Source organism: Sus scrofa, chromosome 11, assembly GCF_000003025.6.
Source record: "Sus scrofa isolate TJ Tabasco breed Duroc chromosome 11, Sscrofa11.1, whole genome shotgun sequence".
NCBI classification, from domain to species: Eukaryota; Metazoa; Chordata; class Mammalia; order Artiodactyla; family Suidae; genus Sus; species Sus scrofa.
In genome coordinates, this window is record NC_010453.5 from 18,146,334 (window position 1) to 18,161,335 (window position 15,002).

Sequence of the window (15,002 nt, forward strand, 5' to 3'; positions counted from 1 at the left end):
GAAGTTCCCAGGCTAGTGGTCGAATTGAAACTGTAACTGCTGGCCTACACCACAGCCACAGCAACGCCAGATCCAAGCTGCATCTGTGGCCTATACCACCACTCACGGCAATTCTGGATCCTTGACCCACTGAGAGAGGCCAGGGATCCATCCCACATCCTCTTGGATGCTAGTCGGGTTTGTTACTGCTGAGCCACAACAGGAACTCCTAAAACAGGTTCTTGATTCTTGTTAGCTTCTCACTTCCTGCTCTGTATTTGCTTTGCTGGATTATGTTGCCAGGAGTTAATTATTTGCTTGGCCAACATTACTGCCTTTATTCTCCTATATTCAGAAATTCCCCATAGCTTTGTCCTTATATCTTAAACATAAGAGTGTAGAGTTTTACAGAACAGCTTTTTTGGAAACCCAGGCTCAGGAAGATTAGCGGCACATCCCTCTGATTCATTACAAGTAAACCTGGAACCAAAACTCAGGCCTCAGGACTCCCAGTCCTTTCCACCAGGCCAAGGCTGTTGGTGATGCTTCTGCTTTTATGAGAGGTATAGACATGGAAGATATATGACTTGTTTTTCATATTGACTCTCAAGTTACAAGTATTTGGAGAAATAGCTTGTAAAATAAAGCTTCAGGTAATTTGGCAGTGGGTAAGCTCAGTTCATATAGTGTAAGCCATTATTATGCAAGTTAGCTTTATTTTTCAGCAGAGTACCAAACCCTTAGGGCAGAGTTACCTGTAAACTGATTAATAACTTCAGAATAATTATACAACTGTCAGGAAATTGTTATGTCTTTGAGTGAATATCTCTTTTGTAATTTTAAAGGTGGTGAATCATACTTTCGGCTCATTTAATTATTTTCCCCCCAATTTAAAATATAATCACATATTACATAAAATGTTAAAATTTTGAAGACTTTAATATGGTTCCTGTTCTAACAAAATAGATATCTGGATTTTCTCGAAATTTATATATGCACTGGTTCACCTTTTGTGGTTTTTTTTCCCCCGTTTTATAAGAGGCACAAGGTACACCATTTTATTTTTGACTTGTGAAAGTTTAGGACAATCTTTTTACCATCCAAAGAACACTTATAAGTCAAGAATACAGAAAAGAGCGACAGTCCCGAAAGAAAGATATGGACTTTATGTAAAAGGATGACACCTGGGCTCTTAATCATTAAATCATTACGAGACTGAGAGGTGCAGGGCGCACATGCTGGCCTCGGACGGCATGGCTTCAGGTCCTGAATCTGCCGCTTACTAGTTTGAGCAAACGCTTAAAATCTCTTTGCCTCCATCTCCCCCTCTGTAAAGTAAGGATTAAATGAATTAGTAAATGTAAAATACTTGGAACAGTGCTTGGAAGTATTAGTTGTTATTGCTATGATTGTGATTATTAAAAAAAAATTATGCCCTACCTCACTCATTGTAAGAAAAATTTAAGTTTAATTTGTATGTGTATGTGTGTATTTAGGGCCACACCTGCAGCATATGGAGATTCCCAGGCTAGGGGTTGAATCGGAGCTGTAGCAGCCAGCCTACACCACAGCCACACCAGATCCTAGACATGTCTGGTGAACGTACACCACAGCTCATGGCAATGCTGGATCCTTAACCCACTGAGCAAGGCCAGGGATCGAACCTGCATCCTCATGGCCCCTAGTCAGTTTCAATTCCACTGAGCCACGACAGGAACTCCAGAAAAACTCAAGTTTAAACAGAACCGAGACACTGAGATAATATACTGTTCAGCAAGGTTGCTGCTGTCCCTTGATGGTTCTTTTATATATTGGTAGTACTTCATTTCAGTAGAGGACATTTGAAATAGCTATTCAACTTTGACCCCACAATTCCATTTTTAGGAATTTATCTTAGAAGCATGTATTTAAAAAAATGTATGTATATACAGTAATGTATGCAAACAATAGTTTCAGTATTCATATTAACCACAGACTGGAAGTTACTTAAATGTCTCTCAGTAGAAACAGGTAAATTGTTAAATTGATGTATGGAATGTTTTGGAGAACCACTGAAAAGAACTGAAGTAGGTCTTACCTATGCTAATACAGGATGATTTTCTTTGCTTTTTTCTATTTTTGGCTGTGCCCATGGCACGCAGAAGTTCCCAGGCCAGGGCTTGAACCTGTGCAGCCGCTGCACCCTGCACTGCAGCTGCATCCAGTGTCACATCCCTTAACCCGCTGAGCCACCAGGGAACGTCCAGAATGATTTCAAAGATGTACTGTTAAGTAGGAGAAAGAGCTTCCACACACTCAGACGTACGGTGCTGTGGGTCTGCAGTCTCTGGAAGGAATTAGAAACAACTGTGGCTGTGGTTGACTTTGAGGAAAGGGTGGGGGGGGGGCGGGAGGAAGACTTACTTTCTTACATCCTTCTGTACTATTTGAAACAAAAAATTTTAACATGTTCTTGTATTAGTTTTTACCCTCCCCCAAATCCTTTACCTGTTCCCATGAACACACACACATCCTCGCACACTCATGCCCACTTTTCAGAACATTCAGATAATTCGTCCAGGAGTCTGGCTGTGCCGTGATTGGGACCAGCCTGTCCTGAGGGTGTTAACGCTCATGGTATAGGCGCTGCGATCCTTGGGGCATGTAGGCATCTGATCTTGTCATCCAGGCTGGTGCTGATGGGGAGAAGCTCCCTGGGTGGTGGAAACTGAGGCCCTGGCTAAGTAAGCCCAGGGCTCCCTCTGGAGGTGCTATCAGAGGTGCTGGGGCCAGAAAGACCTGGGCTCGCTTGGCTATTTTTAGAGGTCTGAAAAGAGGGTAAGTAGGAAGGAACTGAAGTTCTGTACCTCATGAGGCGACCCTGGTTGTACTTAGCAACTGTTTGGTTCTATTTCAGTTTCCACAGGTGAGAGCCAGAGTGGGAACGCACTTAGCACAATAGGTTTCCTCCTTTGGGCGGCCTCCTGGTATTCCTAGAGATGCTTTTTAACTCTTCAGGAATTGGGGCCATGACCAGGACTCCTTGTGTACAATTCCTTAAATAGTTCAAATTTAGTGTTACAGAAATGCGTGCATATCTCTACCTTTCCTAGGGTGCTCTTTATGCTAATTGCTGCTTGTAGGAAGACTCTGGTCATCAGTTCTGACACCAGGACGAGGGCGAATTGTCTCCCCCTTGTTCGTATAATTTCTCAGTGTGAAATGAAATGTCTGCATATATGTAGAAAATGCAGTCGTGTAAGTTAGGACCAGAATATGATACTTTCTTTTATGGTTTCATCCAGTAAATCTTAGGCTACTGCTTTTGTTGGTGGTGGTAATTTTCTGAGGGTATAGTTGACATACAGTGTTGCATTCGTTTCAGGTGCCCAGCAAAGTGACTGTATATACGTATACATATATCTGTATGTACGTTTATTCTGTATATACGTATGCATGTATCCATTCTTTTCTCCATGTAGGGTATTATCAACTACTGAGTAGATTGCCCTGGGCTGTACAGGATCCTTGTTATCTATCTTATATACGCTATCAGATGGTGTGTGTATGCTGTCCCCATCCTCCTCATTTATCCCTCCCTCTCCAGGGATTCTCCTGTGGTAAACCTAAGTTTGATTTAGAAATCTGTGAGTTTGTTTCTGTTTTATAAATAAGTTCTGTATCATTTTTTATTTATGCTACTGCTTCTTAATACTTTTGCCACTCTAGGCTCTCTGAGCGATGTCTCATTTCTGTCATTAAACAGTGGCTCCATGTGGCAGTGATTTTCTACAAGGGATGGGGCTTTCAGGGCATCCTAGGTGTGGTGGGAGGGGAGCGTGGAGACAGAGCTCATGCTTCTGATGTTCATACCACACTCTCTCCCCCACTCTCCCCGCCGCAGTTGAGAATTAACTCTCTTAGACAAATGAGTATTGTAACCTTTAACTTCATCTCCCTACCCTGAAGGGAAAAATACTTGACGAGACCTTGGTTGCATCAAGTTGGCGTGTCTTCTCTCCATTATCTGCTGCTGGGTTTCATATAAGCATGCACGTGGCAGATAAGCCCTGACATGTAAGTGGGCAAGACAGACAGGTGGTTCCTCCCATGACAGGAAAAGGCGAAGGTTTGAAGGTGGAGGAAGGCCTGGACAGGTTGCTGGGGCGAGAGCAATGCATTTAACCAAAAGCGGGTGGTTTTTTCTGGAATTAGTGTTTGTTTCTGTTGATTAACATTGTCTTTTTTTAAAGTTGGTTTCATGGTTAAATTTTTTTTTTTTTTTTTTTTTTTTTGGAATCCTTTGTGTTTGTTGCAGCAGAGATGTCGGCCTATTTATAGGAATTCCTTGAAGCCAGAGTCATGGTGGATGTAGGGAAGTGGCCCATCTTCACTCTGCTCTCCCCGCAAGAAATTGCATCTATTCGGAAAGCTTGTGTCTTTGGCACCTCAGCCAACGAAGCCCTGTACGTTACGGACAACGATGAGGTAAGCATCTCTCAAAACTGGGGCCTATTTTGGGGTTGGGCTTTAAATGCAATTTGAAGACTGAGAAAAAGTGGGGGCATAAAGGGAACCTGAAATCCAAGAGGGTAATGTCTTTCTTACAGTTTGTCTTTTCTTTTAGTGTCTTGATTTAAAAGCCCGCATCCCTACTACTCTTTGAGTTTCATGGTATAGACAAATATTCTAAAGCTTCAGTGATGTCAGCAGAGGTTGAATTTTTCTTAACCACCACATCAGTCTCTCCTACCTACTGAGCTGTCAAACTGAGCTTAAGTGTGTTATTTTCCAGTGGAGAAGAGCGCCCTTGTGTCATTTTAGGCCAAGTGACTGAGACAGAGCTATTTGTTTCCCAGGTCTTTGTATTTGGACTGAACTACAGTAACTGTCTAGGCACTGGAGATAACCAGAGTACTCTGGTACCCAAAAAGCTGGAAGCCTTGTGTGGAAAGAAGATTAAGAGCCTTAGTTATGGGAGTGGACCCCACGTTCTCCTCAGCACTGAAGGTAAAGTAGAAATAAGTCCAGCTTCTCAGTTGGTGGGAAGTTGTGCAGTTAATTATAAGCTCGAAAAACCAAACCAAACCAAACACCACAGGCCATACTTGTTTTCCTTTCTTTGTGTCATTTCTGCGTCTCGAATTCAAGAAATCTCAGTTTGTTCCCTGGCATTCCTGTGGGTGCCTCGGGGAAGGAACCTGCCTCTCCTTTGCCTCTCTGCCTCCCGAGATCACTGCACGGGGCGCCCAGAAGCCTCTGAGAGTCTCATGGAGAACCCAGCCTCTTCCCTTCGTTTTAGGCACATTTAGTTCTTGCTCTGCCTCTAGCCCTTCGCTGGGTAAACTGTAGGGTGTGCGTGGGAGCGGTTGCTTCTCTGCCTTTCTCTTTCTAGACTGGGGAATCACAGCTTCCTTGGATGTTACCGTGGTTCTAGCTTTGCGCTTTCTAATTGCCTTTGACGTCTACATCCACTCCGAGTGCTCTGGATCTTTCTCAAGATCCCGATCTGAGCCTGATGGTCTCGTGAGGGTGTAACTGGTGTGGAGCAGAATGAGGTGATTATCTCGCTTCCGCGTTGTGTAATCACGCCCTCTGGCATCACATGGGCTCTTTCAAGCAGTTGCTTCTTTACTGACTGGTTCTGCTTGTCATCCATTGTGACCTAATGATTTAATGTTTTTCCTAACATGTATTAATTTTCAGAAGGCATTGATTTCTGTCTGTAAAATACTGAAGTGGTTTTTTTTTAGGGCAAACACACTGAAACATATTCTTGGTTCAGATATTCAGATTCTTTTTTTTTTTTTTTTTTTTTACCATTTTATTTTCTCATGATGTTACGGGTCAAAAATTAGGAAGGGCTCCCCTGAGCAGTTGTACTGCAGAGGATGTGAGCTGGGAGATTCTGTTGTGGCCAACTGGGGAAAACAGTCTGTCATATTATTAATTGGTATTTTTATTTCAAACCATGACTTAGCCCTTCCATCTTTTCCTACTGATTGACAAAAACTTTTTTTATATTTCATATTTCAGAACTTTTATTTATTAAAATTGTGTTTTTTCCAGATTTTCCTCAAGAAGAATATAAAAGACAGTTCACTTACTTCACTGTTAGTTTCCATCAGAAAATATTGTATTAGAATGAAAAATGATTTAAATCTCTGTGTCTCAGTAAATTCTATGTTATAGGCTCTTAACAAGGAATAAGGCATTTCACAAATATCTTTTTTGTTGTTTTCTTATTAGTAACTTAAAAAAATTGTACTGAAGTGTAATTGATTTATAATGTGTTAATTTTTGCTGAACAGCAGAGTGACTCTGTTATACATATATATATATATATTCTTTTTCATTATGGTTTATGACAGAATATTGAATATAGCTTCTTGTGCTCTGCAGTAAGACCTTATTGTTTATCTGTCATATGTATCCTCATTTGCCTCTGCTAATCCCAAACTCCCAATCCTTCCCTCCGCTACCTCCTCTCCCCCGTGGCAACCACAGGTCTGTTCTCTGTATCTGAGTCTGTTTTTGTTTCATAGATACGTTGATTCGCGTTGTATTTTAGATTCCACACACAAGTGATATCACATGGTTTTGTCCTTCTGACTGACTTTGCTTGATAATCTCTAGGTCCATCCATGTTGCTGCAAATGGCATTATTTCGTTTTCTTTGATGGCCCAGTAATATCACACACACACACACACACACACACACACACACACACACACGTATATATACAATGTCTTCTTTATCCATTTGTCTGATGATGGACTCTTAAGTTGCTCCCTTGTCTTGGCTGTTGTGAATAGTGCTGCTGTGAACATGGGGGTGCATGTATCTTTTCGAATTTACACTTTTGTTTGGATAGATGCCCAAGAGTGGGATTGCTGGATCATATGGTAGTTTTATTTTTAAATTTTTTGAGAGACCTCCACACAGTTTTCCATAGTGGCTGCACCAGTTCACATTCCCACCAATAGCATAAGAGGGTTCCCTTTTCTCCACACCTTCTCTGACGTGTATTAACAAACATCTTTAACTCCATCATACTAAACATTCAAATTCTATAATAAAATAACAAACAGCACAAAAAAGTTTAATATCACTGATGTCTTGATTTTAACTTTCTAATAAGATGGACCTTTTCTTTCCCCTCATAAACTGCACGTGCTCTGTACTTTTGGTTAATACTAAAATAGGCGTTCCCGTCATGGTTCGGTGGTAACAATCCCGACTAGTATCCATGAGGACTCGGGTCTGATCCCTGGCCTCGCTCAGTGGGTTAAGTATCTGGTGTTGCTATGAGCTGTGGTGTAGGTCGCAGACACTGCTTGGATCCTGTGTTGCTGTGGTGTAGGCTGGTGGCTGCAGCTCCGGTTCAACCCCTAGCCTGGAAACTTCCATATGCCATGGGTGTAGCCCTAAAAAGACAAAAAGAAAGGTGATAATAATACCCTTATTATGAATATTTCAGATAAAGATTTTTCTTTTTTTTAATTTTTTTGTCTTTTTGCTATTTCTTTGGGCCGCTCCTGCAGCATGTGGAGGTTCCCAGGCTAGGAGTCGAATCGGAGCTGTAGCCACTGGCCTACACCAGAGCCACAGCAACATGGGATCCGAGCCCCGTCTGCAACCTACACCACAGCTCACGGCAACGCCGGATCGTTAACCCACTGAGCAAGGGCAGGGACCGAACCCGCAACCTCATGGTTCCTAGTCGGATTTGTTAACCACTGCGCCACGACGGGAACTCCCAGATAAAGATTTTTAAAGTTGAATCAAATTAATTTGGAAAAACAAACTCCGAAGTAAACAAAAACATCTTGTAATTTCTAGAACCACACAGGCACACTGAGGGAAAGAGTTAAACAAAAAGGAAAATAAAGAAGGCAGAGAATGCAGCAAAATGATCTCTTAAGATCATCTGAAGCTTTAAGATACAGCTAGAATCCTTTAAGTGGCAGGATATATGCATGTGATCTTGTCTTCCTGATGAAAATGAATTAATATCTTTAAATTTAGACACAGTATTTTGAAGTAACTGTTGGTTTGCCTGTCTTAGCCATAAAAATCATATGACTAATAAATACTCTGACCTCAAAAAAAAAATATGGCCCAGTAGAGCAGAGATAATATATTCTGTCCTGGAAATATATGTGGGAAGAATCAGAAAGTAAAATTCATTGACAGATACAGAAAAAATTTAAATACCTTTCCTCTTTGTCCCCGAAACCTTATTATCCTCTAGGAAGGTGAAGGTTGACGGGTTGAGATAGACTCCGTATTTAAAACTACTGCCATTGAAAAACAAATGTATTGGAGTTCCCATCGAGGCTCAGTGGTTAACGAATCCGAGCATTGCTGTGAGCTGTGGTGTAGGTCGCAGACGCAGCTTGGATCCTTCATTGCTGTGGCTCTGGTGTACACCAGCAGCTACAGCTCCGATTCGACCCCTAGCCTGGGAGCCTCCATATGCCTCGGGTGTGGCCCTAAAAAGACACACACACACACACACAAAAAAAAAAGTATTAAAGGAAACAAAATACACGTACAAGTGCACAAAGTACAATCAGTAATTCTTCCTCTTCAAATAATGTAAGTGAAAAATGAGGGCCAGGTTCTGAATGGGTGATTTGTTGTCTTTTATAGGCAGTTTTTCAAATTCTTGGTTTTCTTCCAAATGGTGACTTTGAAAACTATAACTTTTCTTTTGAAATTATTTTCAGAGTCCAGATCATATAGTTTTAACTCTGCGTGTTAGAATTAAGATACAAATAAGCATAAAACATACAAGTAAATGATTTTCTTGTGAGAATAGTTTGTCTTTAATTCAGTTTTGATTGTTATAATACATTTTACACACCATACATTAAACATGCTCTGTACATCATGTACCATATTTAATATGTATAATATATTTAAGTGTATTATCTATGTATTACAAATGTCAAATAGTTTAAAAGCAATTTAACACTTTAAACCATCACGTAACATATTGCTTTTATCTATAAACACCCCTCCTTGGAGTTCCCATCGTGGCGCAGCAGAAACAAATCTGACTGGGAACCATGAGGTTGCGGGTTCGATCCCCGGCCTTCTCAGTGGGTTAAGGATCTGGAGTTGCCATGAGCTGTGGTGTAGGTTGCAGACGTGGCTCAGATCTGGCGTTGCTGTGGATGTGGTGTAGGCTGGCAGCTACAGCTTTGATTCGACCCCTAGCCTGGGAACCTCCATATTCCACGGGTGCGGCCCTAAAAGGACAAAAGACAAAAAAATAAAAATAAAAAAATAAAAACACCCCTCCTCATTGTTAAAAACTGTTCTTCAGAAGGAACTGCTTTTTAACTCCTTGAGGTGTTTCTTCTGGTATTTAATCTCAGATTTTAATTTTTTTAAATTTTTTAATAATGATTTTTATTGTTTCCATTATAGTTGGTTTATAAACTCAGGTGTTTTTTTTTTTCTTTTGTTTGTTTATTTTTTGTCTTTTTAGGGCCGCACTTGTGGCATATAGAGGTTCCCAGACTAGGAGTAGAATCAGAGCTGTAGCCCCTCAACACCAGATCCAAGCCACACCTGCAACCTACACCACAGCTCACAGCAACACCGGATCCTTAACCCACTGAGTGAGGCCAGGGATCGAACCTTCGTTTTCATGGATACTAGTCAGATTCGTTTCTGCTGAGCCACGATGGGCACGCCATCAGATTTTTAAACTAACATGCTTAGACTGCTATTTCTGAATTTGAAATTTTAGATACTATCCTTTACTCTTTTTAATGGCAGATAAAACTGAACTCCCTTTCTCCTACCTTCCCTCCCCCATCCTGTGGATATAGTGATATCACCATTGTGGTTAAATCACTATACAGTGTTCACGTTACTAGAACTCCGTAGTTGTTATTTATAGCTGAGCCATCGTCTTTCTTGTACAGCTCTTTGTTTTCCTGGTCTTAGTTTTCTGTACATGTGTTGTTAACATATGCCTGCACTCTTGTGTAACTCGGTATCACTTCTCAGCGCATCAGGCCATCTCCGGAGCCTGCTGTCCTCCTGCTTCGGCCTGGCCTGGTCACATTAGGCCACTGCACAGCTGTCAGCCCAGAACCTCATTTCACGTCATCCTTGGAGGTCCCTTCAGCTTTGCCCTTTGTGGATCCCCTAGTTTTTTGGCTTGTATCTTCCTCCTTGGATTATACCTCATTTGGTCTAAACACATTGTCTGATGACTTCCCAAGGAAGGAGGGGGGAGAGAAGTCTTTGAGACACGGTCTTAAAATGTCTTTATTTTACCCATGCAATTGATCAGTGATTTGTCTGAGAAAAAGAAAAAAAATGTACACTATTTTCTGTCCAATCCTTTAGTGGTGTTTTGAGCACTTGCCTCTGCTACCTGGAAGGCAAAGCTCAGGCCAGAGTACGGGTGTCTCCTGTTAGGACCCAGCTCTTGCCTCTGAGGCTACCTCATTGTTCCCGGCTAGTCCCCTTGCCAGCTCTGTAGGGCCTTTCCCCAGGAGAATTTTCCCAGTCGCCTTCTGCAGTCCCTGCATCTCCTGTTGGCACTTTGTGCCTTTCATGGTACCAGAGGAGTATGTCTGGCTTCAGCCCATCTCTGCACTGCCGCAGCCCTCCTCTGCCTCCCACCCCCGTCCACTCTTTTCATGGACCCAGGTGGCCCCTTAAGGGAGCACACTAAACAGTGCCCTTGCTGGTTCCAGTCACCTTCCGAATCTGAAACGGGGATTGTGTGATGGGCATTGACACATGCGCCCTTGAATTCCCACATGGGTACCCTTTTAGCAATGCAGCCTCCGCCTACCTGACCTCACGGCCCGGCCGTTGGCACAGCCCAGGAGTCGGTAAAGACTCTCACGTAGGGGCTTTTGTCATTGCTCAAGTCTTCCTTCACCACTAGGAAGACAGCCTGCAATTCAGCCTGCTGAGCTCATTTTTTCTTGTCCCTCCAGTCAGTCTTGCCATCCACCGGTCTTAATGTGGCAGCTTTCCAGGATATTGTCTCTTCATCTTGGCACTATGTCTGAAAAGCAAGGAGCTCTTTGTTGTTCAGTGAGAGTTTCACAGGGCATGTGCACAAGGTAGTGCGTTCCAGCAACTTCCAGCTGCAAAAGTCAGTCCTGGAGGAAAAGAGGCTCCCTGCTCACGATACAGTGGGCACCTTCCTGCGCTCCCCCGGCAGCACGCTCAGCGCAAACCACTTCTGTTTCATTGCGGAACTCTTCTGGGCACCGCCTTCTGCGCTTTCCTCACATCACCCAGGACATTGCGGATATCTCAGGTTTCATGGTTATTTTATATCCTTCAGTTGTTGAGGCAGTCTCAGTTAATGCCCAGTAGCAGGCTCCTAATTGTCTCAGATGGAGTATTATCGAGAAGCAGCATCTGCGAATTTTCCGGTCCCAGTGGTCACTGCTGGGAGGCCCTCATGGGTTTACCATAATTTGTTGTGGAATGCGCATGGCAGACATCCCAAAATCATATGGGCAGGGGGTGGGTGCACGGGTCATAAGGCCCCAAATGCATTGGGAGAGCTGCCACCCTCTGCTAATTCAAACATGGCCTGCTCTTGTTCAGGGCCCCACTCAGATAAAGCTTTCTTTCAGGTAATCTTACAGATGGGAGCTAGCATTGTTCCCAGATGTGGAATATGGCTTCTCCAAACGCCAAATAAACCAGCCAAAAGCTGAGCTGCTGCTGCTGCTTTGATCATAGGGGTGGGAGCAACAGCTTAGTTTGGTTTCTGCTGGAATAACCTGCATGGCTTCGGCAGGTTATTCCCAAGAATTTTACTGCTTGGGCAGGCCCTGAGACCTTTGCGGGATTAATTAACCAGCTCCCAGTTGGTCATGGGAGTTACCACTGCATTCAGATCAGTCCTAGCACTCTCTTCAGTTTCTGATATTATCATAATGTCATCAGTATGGTGTAGGATTGCGCTGGAGACTTGTATCAGGTCCAAATCCCTTTGGACCGAGTTATGATAGTAAGCCTGTGAGTTCAGATAACCCTGTGATGGCACAGAAAAGGCGGCCTGGGATCCTTCCCACGTGAAGGCAAGCTGCTGCAGGCTTTTTTCTGAGATCGAGATGGAGAAGAAAGCATGTTCCAGGCCAGGCCCTGAGTCCCAGCCTGCGTTAGCCTGCTGCATCTTCCACGTGGTTGAAGCCTTGTTCGGAACGGCTGCGACTTCAGGCAGCACAACTTTGCTTAAGCCTCCATAGTCTTCTGTTAGTCCCCCGAGCCATCGCCTTTCCCCAGGTCGCAGGAAGCTGTCGTGCAGTGCGTGTGTGCTGGTACCGGCGCTCCAGCCTCAGTGTACTATTACAGTGGCGAGCTCTTTTTTGCCCACTGGGTATTCTCTGCTGTTTCAAGTTGACCACCTTTGTGGTTCAGGCAGTTCTCTTGGTTCCCATCTAGCGCCCAGTTAAAGCCGGCCTGAGGGCAGCTTTACCTGCCTTCTGTTTTCCAATTTGAGGTTGAGAAAGCAGTCCTCAGTCAGACATAATATCCATCCCAGTAGTACATTAAGGTAAAAGAGGTGTGACCAGCTCCCATCTCTGTGGAACAAAATCTGTCCCCCAAACCCCAGTGTACATGCAGACTTACGCTTTTGAACCCCATCAACTGTTGCCCATCCGTGTCCTGCCATTCTAACCTTAGCTGTTAAGACTTCAACAGGTTTTGAAATCACAGTGCCTTGGGGAGGCCCAGAAGAGTGTCCTCTCCTCCTGCAATGCTTTACCCCCCTTGTGCCGGTGAGTGCCTGGGTTGGGCTGAGGTCAGAAGACTCTAGCCTCTAGGTCAGTCTTGATCCGGATTAACCTTCCTTACCATTGCCCCTGGGCAGTGTTCTCCTCTTGATCTTTACCTTGTGGCTTTTTAAACACCTTCCGGAGTTCCTGTCGTGGCGCAGTGGTTAACGAATCCAACTAGGAACCAGGAGGTTGTGGGTTCGGTCCCTGCCCTTGCTCAGTGGGTTAACGATCCGGCGTTGCCGTGAGCTGTGGTGTAGGTTGCAGATGCGGCTCGGATCCCGCGTTGCTGTGGCTCTGGCGTAGGCGGGTGGCTACAGCTCCGATTGGACCCCTAGCCTGGGAACCTCCATATGCCGCGGGAGCGGCCCAAGAAATGGCAACAACAACAACAACAAAAAGACAAAGAAATAGCAAAAAGACAAAAAAAAAAAAAAAAAAAAGATAAACACCTTCCAAGCTGGGACACACAGGAGGACTCGTTTGGGCCCCTTGGTTTGCCCTTCTCTGGTACTGCTGCAGCCACTCCTTGGTGTTAACTCCATCAGCAGGTGATTTTTTTCATCCCACTTTTTAACAGCCATTTGAAGACTTGCACTCTGCTGGGTCGAGACCCCTAATTCTCCCCCCTTTGTCTTTCTCCATTTTCATAATTACTTGAATGTTCTTAGTTTGGAAAGACCCATCTGGGGAAACTGAGGGAGCAGATTCGATAAGGCTTCTCCAGCTGCTTTGATTTTGTAGCAGTAAAGTTACCTGGGGTCCCTGGGTCACAGCTTTACCATAACCCAGATAATGGGCATATTCATCATGTCCCAGTCATCATGCCAGTCCCGCATGGCTTGCATACGAAGCATCTCAGCGGGTTCGGTTGGCATTTATAGGTGGGGCTGGGTAATCCCTCTAACCAGGTTAGGATAAACATGCTTTATAAACATAAGCATCCACCAACCTGGCTTCTTCCTTGAGAATAACCTCCTGTATGTCTGGATCCTGCAGAGCCAGCTGTGATTGTTCAGTACAGCGCTGTGGGTCCTGCATCAGCCCAGACATGCTCTTGCCTTCAGAACCAGAGTCACGGTCACGGCCCTACTCCATCAGGAAAGGTTCATCAGGAAGCTAATGATACTTATCCTCCAGATGAGCCAGTTCTTCGCACTGTCGCCCCTGCCTTCAGGTGGTTCTTGGTTTTGCCCTTCCCCTGTATCAGCTACCTTCTTGGTGAACCCCAGGTATTAGAGTCACTTCCTGTTGCCCCTGCATGATTTGTCCCTTTCTAGGCAGCTGTGAGGCTAATGGCCCAAATTGACCCAAATCTGAGCTTGAATCGGCATCGAGGCCCGACTCAACACTTTCTGTCATTTTCATTTTGACTCTTACATATAAAATAAGCAGCAGAAAAATTGTTTAGCATACTTCTTATTATTTTGCATTTTCTTGTATATCCTCTGAGCCAACTCCTCAAAAGTCATTTCTAGATTCCACTGGTAACTTTTACCTTTAGTAACTGATGACAGCACAGCTGCATTTTCATCCCGTGGTGACTAGGATCATTCAGGGATCAAAGCTTCCTCATTCCTCTTTTTTCCTTTTATCTTTTCTCTTCAGAAACCCTGTGTCCATAAGCTGGGGCTGTTCTTGCAGATTCCATTTCTGACTCTGATTAAATAGTTTCGGGACTCAGTTCCAGTGCGTGTGCCTGTGTGTGTGTGTGTGTGTGTGTGTGTGTGTGTGTGTGTAGGCCTCCCCAAACGAGAAGTAAAGAAGTAATTCTTAGATGTCAGCAGGGTATCCAGGAATTCAACTTCTGATACTGTCCACCAGGAGATAGATTCCACGGGTAAAGGGCTCAGTCCCACAAGACCACCCTCCACTTCAGATGCTGGTCACAAGCCCAGGTTATTACCTGTGCTTCAGTTTAACCCACTACATATCAGAGGAACCCACGACCCTCTCCATGGGTTTGATTAATTTGCTAGAGTGGCTCACAGAATTAAGGAAAATCCATTTGGAGTTCCCGTTGTGGCACAGTGGAAATGAATCCGACTAGGAACCATGAGGTTGCAGGTTCAATCCCTGGCCTCACTCAGTGGGTTAAGGACCTGGTACTGCAGTGAGCTGTGGTGTAGGCCAGCAGCTGTAGCTCCCATTTCGACCCCTAGCCTGGGAACTTCCATATGCAGAGGGTGCAGCCCTAAAAAGCCAAAAAAAAAAAAAGAAAGAAAAACAAATCCATTTACTCACTGGATTACTGATTATTGTAAAAG

The 15,002-nt window shown here is 44.0% G+C and overlaps 2 protein-coding genes across 9 annotated transcripts in view; both read left to right on the forward strand.

The window, feature by feature from the left end:
• EBPL (emopamil binding protein like) overlaps positions 1–4,396 on the forward strand; it is a 110,752-nt gene extending 106,356 nt beyond the window's left edge. Inside the window, exon 5 of the transcript XR_002336545.1 lies at positions 4,277–4,396. The gene's annotated coding sequence lies outside the window, so the exon portion shown is untranslated. The remainder of the gene's footprint in view (positions 1–4,276) is intronic.
• Positions 1–15,002, forward strand: part of RCBTB1 (RCC1 and BTB domain containing protein 1) — a 65,747-nt gene that overhangs the window by 14,321 nt on the left and 36,424 nt on the right. For 6 of the 8 annotated variants that reach the window (XM_021065311.1, XM_013980504.2, XM_005668401.3 and 3 more), the window contains 2 exons: positions 4,277–4,446; positions 4,818–4,968. In XM_021065311.1, coding sequence (XP_020920970.1) covers positions 4,933–4,968 — 36 coding nt within the window. In that variant the 5' untranslated portion in view covers positions 4,277–4,446; positions 4,818–4,932. The remainder of the gene's footprint in view (positions 1–4,276; positions 4,447–4,817; positions 4,969–15,002) is intronic. The other 2 variants (XM_021065307.1, XM_021065309.1) reach the window with 1 other exon arrangement.